Source organism: Haliotis asinina, chromosome 9 (genome assembly GCF_037392515.1).
Source record: "Haliotis asinina isolate JCU_RB_2024 chromosome 9, JCU_Hal_asi_v2, whole genome shotgun sequence".
NCBI lineage: Eukaryota > Metazoa > Mollusca > Gastropoda > Lepetellida > Haliotidae > Haliotis > Haliotis asinina.
Window position 1 is genome coordinate 19,323,176 of NC_090288.1, and position 7,288 is coordinate 19,330,463.

Genomic DNA, 7,288 nt, shown 5'->3' on the forward strand with positions numbered 1-7,288 from the left:
AAGTACTACTTAGAAGATAGTATGTCCTACGTAGGAGATAATGACTCCCAAACAATTTTTCATCATGGCTTCTGTAGAATTGTAATAGGAAATTGAGCTAAAAACTACAATTCTTTCTTAATTTCATGCAGATCAATAACAGGTTCTCAAGTCTTCATCTACACATGTATTTAGGGAAACATAGACCAAACATCTGACCACCTGCAGTTTGTGTATGTTTACAGCTCCCATTTTGGAAATCTACAGTGCATATGTCATGGGCTGTTTGTCGTTACTCCACCGCTCACCACGTTGCTGTGGTGAAGGTGGAGTGTGAGTGCTTACTAGATGAACAAGTTCTCATATACTTTCCAATGTCGCTACTAAAAAACGTTTAGAAGAAGTGCACTGTGTGAAAAAAAGCAAATTCCACAAAAAGCCATAACATTGTGTTTAGAGAGAAGCTGAAGTATATGAATGTTTAAGTATAATATCATGTTTATTTATTAATGAAATTGATAAATGTGTTTCGTTTCTAGATTAAGATGTTCTTGTTCATATGTAGTTACATATTTCATATCTATACCTACATATTTATTCATTATTATTTATGCAGATAATAACTTGGTTGACTTTTTGGACCACATTTTGTACAAAACATCTGAGGGAGCTACAGTGCTATGACACTATTTGAATATATCTGCCATTGTGAATCTACATTTTGTGATGCAAATATTTGCATATTTGGATAGAGAAGTCATGAGCGAGTGTTCCAGCCACAGTGAGATATGATAGATCTCTGTCAAAAGCTAGTTAGCAGCTCTATAAGTATTTATTGTTTAGTCCATTGGTTGTGATACCAGCGATGTGCAATTTCTTTATTGTATTTTTTGTTTTATTTGTTTTGTTTACATTCATTTTTCAAATGTTTGTTTGTCATAATAATTTGTCTAAACTGAGGCAGTCACTTATTAGGCTTTTACATGATTATATCATGCCTGCTCATGGTAACGACTTTCTTGTGGAGAGAAGTTGATGTGAGAGATTGAGAGAAAACCAAACATTCTGTAATGGAGGTTTGAGAAGTTTGTTGTAAGCGAATATGTTTAACAGCACATAGATAGGGATATAACAGTACATTGCTAAGTCCAGAGGGAGTGAACCCCACGGTAGACAGCTGTAAATGTTTCCACCATTGATAGACAGGGCTGGAAGTCTGTGACTTTTAGCACCATAATGGCTATTACAATTTATGTACTGTATATTTCCTTCTTATTGTCCAATTAGATTCCATGTCTCATATCGTTACCATTTGATGCAAATAAAATAGTGAAGATGTCAGGAAATCTCTAGAACTACACAACAGGTCTAACCACTGATTCATTACGTCACTTGAGCAACTTTGATTGAAAGTGAAAAGATTTAGAAAATATCTGTTGATATCTAGTTGGTGGTTCATACATGTAGCACATTCTGCAACTGACTGAAATCTGCACATTACTCCCCAAGTTTATCAACTGAATGTCAGTCTTGATGACTGGACAATGTACAGACAAGTCCAACCACTTTATAAATCGATAATTCCAGCTTTGTTTGGCAAAGGTAGAATTTGGACTTTTGTAGTTAGTTAATTCCCTTGCATAGAGAAAATGTGTGATGGCTGTGATTTGCAGAGAGATTAGCCCAAGGAAGACTGTGTTTCATTACTGTTAGAACTCTGAGTGCCTCAGAGTAGACAGAAGAGATATTTTTTTTGCATACCAAGCTTACTTGTGTTGTCCATTGTGGTTAAATACATACCCCTCAAACCACTTGCATAATATTTGTTGAGTTTATACTGAGTGGATAGCTTCTCATATTCAGTGAGTTGTTTACACATTTATTTATTTAGTTTTGTTTATGTAGCTATTGTTTCTGGTGGAGGAGCTTACATACACCATATCAAGGAGCAAGAACTTGCGAATAAAACATGATTACACATGTCTGGGAATTTTTCACCAACAATGGCCATTCTTGTGTGAATGGCATGTCATGCATGACAGATTAGTCACAATTTATGGAAAACAACTTTGTTGTCTTCATCTTGAATGTGTCATATCCCCAGTTATATTGAACACGCAGTTTGGTCCCACGAGACTCCTTCCTTCAATTTTCATCATTTTGATTCCAATGGTTGAAACTGGATGTGTTGAATAACAGATGTCTCATACTTGATTTTTGTATCTAAACCATTTAAACCATTTCTCTGATCCCCAGAGACCATGGGTTTCATCAGTAAATATTGTCAGGTTTATGACCAAGAAACAGACCTCATCATTTGCAATGCATGAATAAAGTAATTACAAGGAGTCGAGATTATTTTCAGCAATTGAAGCATATCCATGGAGTTCTTCCCTGCATGTCTTATCCAGATCCACAGAGTGAGTTACTGAGGTTGGGTTTATGCCGCACTCACCAATATTCCAGCTATATCTCGGCAGTCTGTAAGCAATCAAATCTGGACCTGACAATCCAGTGATCAACAGCATGAGCATTGATCTATACAAAAAGGACAAGAGGACATGTCAACCATGTCAGCAAGCCTGACCATCCTATTCCATTTGTTGCCTCTTATGACAACCATCTTCAAGGGTGATAGGAGACAAGGATCCAGAGATACTGTAGAATATACAAGGATCTAGAGACACACACTGTAGAATATGCCAGGACCTGGAGACACACACTGTAGAATATACAAGGATCTGGAGAGACACACCATAGAATATATCAGGATCTAGAAACACACTATAGAATATACCAGGATACCAAGACCCTGTAGAATACACAAGGATCTGGAGACACACATTGTAGAATATACCAGCATCTAGAGACACACATTGTAGAATATACCAGCATCTAGAGACACACATTGTAGAATATACCAGCATCTAGAGACACACATTGTAGAATATACCAGCATCTAGAGACACACACTGTAGAATATACCAGCATCTAGAGACACACACTGTAGAATATACCAGCATCTAGAGACACACACTGTAGAATATACCAGCATCTAGAGACACACACTGTAGAATATACCAGCATCTAGAGACACACACTGTAGAATATACCAGCATCTAGAGACACACATTGTAGAATATACCAGCATCTAGAGACACACACTGTAGAATATACCAGCATCTAGAGACACACACTGTAGAATATACCAGCATCTAGAGACACACACTGTAGAATATACCAGCATCTAGAGACACACACTGTAGAATATACCAGCATCTAGAGACACACACTGTAGAATATACCAGCATCTAGAGACACACACTGTAGAATATACCAGCATCTAGAGACACACACTGTAGAATATACCAGCATCTAGAGACACACACTGTAGAATATACCAGCATCTAGAGACACACATTGTAGAATATACCAGCATCTAGAGACACACACTGTAGAATATACCAGCATCTAGAGACACACACTGTAGAATATACCAGCATCTAGAGACACACACTGTAGAATATACCAGCATCTAGAGACACACACTGTAGAATATACCAGCATCTAGAGACACACACTGTAGAATATACCAGCATCTAGAGACACACACTGTAGAATATACCAGCATCTAGAGACACACACTGTAGAATATACCAGCATCTAGAGACACACACTGTAGAATATACCAGCATCTAGAGACACACACTGTAGAATATACCAGCATCTAGAGACACACACTGTAGAATATACCAGCATCTAGAGACACACACTGTAGAATATACCAGCATCTAGAGACACACACTGTAGAATATACCAGCATCTAGAGACACACACTGTAGAATATACCAGCATCTAGAGACACACACTGTAGAATATACCAGCATCTAGAGACACACACTGTAGAATATACCAGCATCTAGAGACACACACTGTAGAATATACCAGCATCTAGAGACACACACTGTAGAATATACCAGCATCTAGAGACACACACTGTAGAATATACCAGCATCTAGAGACACACATTGTAGAATATACCAGCATCTAGAGACACACACTGTAGAATATACCAGCATCTAGAGACACACACTGTAGAATATACCAGCATCTAGAGACACACATTGTAGAATATACCAGCATCTAGAGACACACACTGTAGAATATACCAGCATCTAGAGACACACACTGTAGAATATACCAGCATCTAGAGACACACACTGTAGAATATACCAGCATCTAGAGACACACATTGTAGAATATACCAGCATCTAGAGACACACATTGTAGAATATACCAGCATCTAGAGACACACATTGTAGAATATACCAGCATCTAGAGACACACATTGTAGAATATACCAGCATCTAGAGACACACACTGTAGAATATACCAGCATCTAGAGACACACACTGTAGAATATACCAGCATCTAGAGACACACACTGTAGAATATACCAGCATCTAGAGACACACACTGCATAGAGTAAACAAGGATCAAGTAAATATCTATGTATGTGCATCTAGCAGTCTAAGTAAACTTATCCTCAGTACTTTTCGTTACACACCACTATTGAGTCTAACAAAACCTTATGGGAGGTCGTGTCAGGTAACCTTTGAGACTGACCAATCAGAACACAGCTTACCAACTCGCGAAAGTGCACACACCTTTTTATCTCGAAAAGGTTTGTGCCCGAACGATTCCGAATGCTATTTAGCATCGCTTCTGAGTGATGCACATGGTATACGTACAACCATGACAACGGTGAGTGAACAGTCGCTGAAAATATTGAAGGATCTCATCTTGCGGAAATATTAACTAATGGTAACCATGTCAACAGAAACCCCAAAACGTATATACTGCAGGTCAAATAACTGTTATATGCGGATTTTTGTTTGTGGAGAGATCGGTGTGAGTGACTTGAATATTAAGTCCCTCTGATCCCTACATAGTAGCAGTAGGTTAAATCTATTTAACCGTCTCGGGTTTGATTGGACGGTCATTAGTCGCTCAAAGGTTACCTGACGCGACCTTCTACTAGGTTTTGTTAGACTCAGTGGTGGAGTGTAACGAAATACACTGAGACTAAGTTTACTTAGACTGGTGCATCTAGAGACACACACTGCGTAGAGTAAACAAGGATCCAGAGATACTGTAGAATATACAAGGATCCAGAAACATAATACAAGACATTATTATGGATGACAACTTCTTTAATTCTTTTAACACAACGTTTCAAGGCTAATTCTTGCCCCTTCGTCAGGTGGATGATGGATAATGATCCACCTGACGAAGGGGCAAGAATTAACCTTGAAACGTCGTGTTAAAAGAATTAAAGAAGTTGTCATCCATAATAGTGTCTTGTATTGCCTCACCAACTTCTAAATGCCTTTGAAGAAAATTTGATCGAGAAACACACTTTAAGTACACAATGGCACATACAATACAAAGACATGCAGGCACACACTGTTAAGAATATACAAAACATAATCATCTGGCTGTCTGTTACACTTAAATGTGTATGTCTGCCATCTGACTCTCCCTGGAGACTCTCCATCACAGATGTATGTCCTGTCATCTGTCTCTCCATCACAGATGTATGTCCTGTCATCTGTCTCACCCACAGACACAGGTGTATGTCCTGTCATCTGTCTCTCCATCACAGATGTATGTCCTGTCATCTGTCTCACCCACAGACACAGGTGTACGACCTGTCATCTGTCTCTCCATCACAGATGTATGTCCTGTCATCTGTCTCACCCACAGACACAGGTGTATGACCTGTCATCTGACTCACCCAGACACAGGTGTACGACCTGTCATCTGTCTCTCCATCACAGATGTATGTCCTGTCATCTGTCTCTCCATCACCGATGTATGTCCTGTCATCTGTCTCTCCATCACAGATGTATGTCCTGTCATCTGTCTCTCCATCACAGATGTATGTCCTGTCATCTGTCTCTCCATCACAGGTGTACGACCTGTCATCTGTCTCTCCATCACAGATGTATGTCCTGTCACCTGTCTCTCCATCACAGGTGTACGACCTGTCATCTGTCTCTCCATCACAGATATATGTCCTGTTATCTGACTCACCCACAGACACAGGTGTATGACCTGTCATCTGACTCACCCAGACACAGGTGTACGACCTGTAATCTGTCTCTCCATCACAGATGTATGTCCTGTCATCTGTCTCACCCACAGACACAGGTGTATGCCCTGTCATATTCCATGAAATTATTGAGAAAATCTTTGTTTTGTAATTCGTGGTAACTGAAACTTATAAAAGGGCTTACATTAGGTAGTTGAGTACTCAGTATGGGAGGTAACTCTTGTAGGCTTAAAATGAACGTTAGTACATCAAGTGTTATCTCCCCTGGTGTAGCAGGTAGCTCCCTTTGTTAACATGTCTCATTTGACAACAGAAGAGAAAAAAACATCGTTCTAGACCATTTACCTGGTATACATAGCATCCTTCTGTCAAAAATATACAGAACTTTGAAGAATATTAAGTCAGCACTGAGGGATTCATTTTGGACTGAGCACAAGAAAAGGGCTGCAAAGAGGCCAAAGACGTTCAGTGCTACGGATCCCTGGTGACTTGGTCAGATTGTGAGTTGGGAAAAAGCTAAGAGTTCTGCCTGTGACCCCCCACCCACCCACCCCATCCCCTTCATAAACCAAAATTGAAAACTGACATGCATACCTCACCCTAAATATGAGGTTACATTCAATAAAAAAGAACAGGTATAAACAACAATCAATGCAATTGTATCTCAATAGTGGAATGTTACACCATGGAAGGACTCTCCTGGATCAAATTTACCATAAAAAATGCATACTCACTTGTGTCAATGTAGCCACTTCCTTCAGTCAACACAGGGCTCCAGATAATTTTTCAAGCAATTGGGTATTTACTCCCATGTCTGTTTATGTATGAGTAATTGCACTTTTTGAGGAGTAACTAGCATTTTGTATAGTCTAGTTAAAAGAATTAAGTACCCTTACACAGACCTTCTTATCCTCATTGTGTACTTAACTCTTCTAAATATATAAATATAAATGCATCTCAATAGACTAAAAGGTTTTAGCAAATGTCTTTTTGCCAAACATTAAATTTGCCAGCCATTTCTAAATACTGAACATGGTAGTCGTATATATATATATAAGTTGGTTCCCCCAAGTTAGAGGAGAAATTCATTATCGATGTAACCATATATAGATACATATCATATAGTGAGTACTTTAAGTAAGTCTAAGCTTTTGATGGGTCATTAATACAAAAAGTGGGGTGGGGGTGGAGATC

At 38.9% G+C, this 7,288-nt stretch overlaps 1 protein-coding gene across 1 annotated transcript; it reads right to left on the reverse strand.

Moving 5' to 3' along the window:
• Nucleotides 1-5,665: 5,665 nt before the first annotated feature.
• LOC137297158 (uncharacterized) lies at nucleotides 5,666-6,208 on the reverse strand. Its single transcript, XM_067829174.1, has one exon. The coding sequence runs from the start codon at nucleotides 6,206-6,208 to the stop codon at nucleotides 5,666-5,668; it is 543 nt and encodes a 180-aa protein (XP_067685275.1).
• Between the last annotated feature and the right edge of the window lie 1,080 nt (nucleotides 6,209-7,288).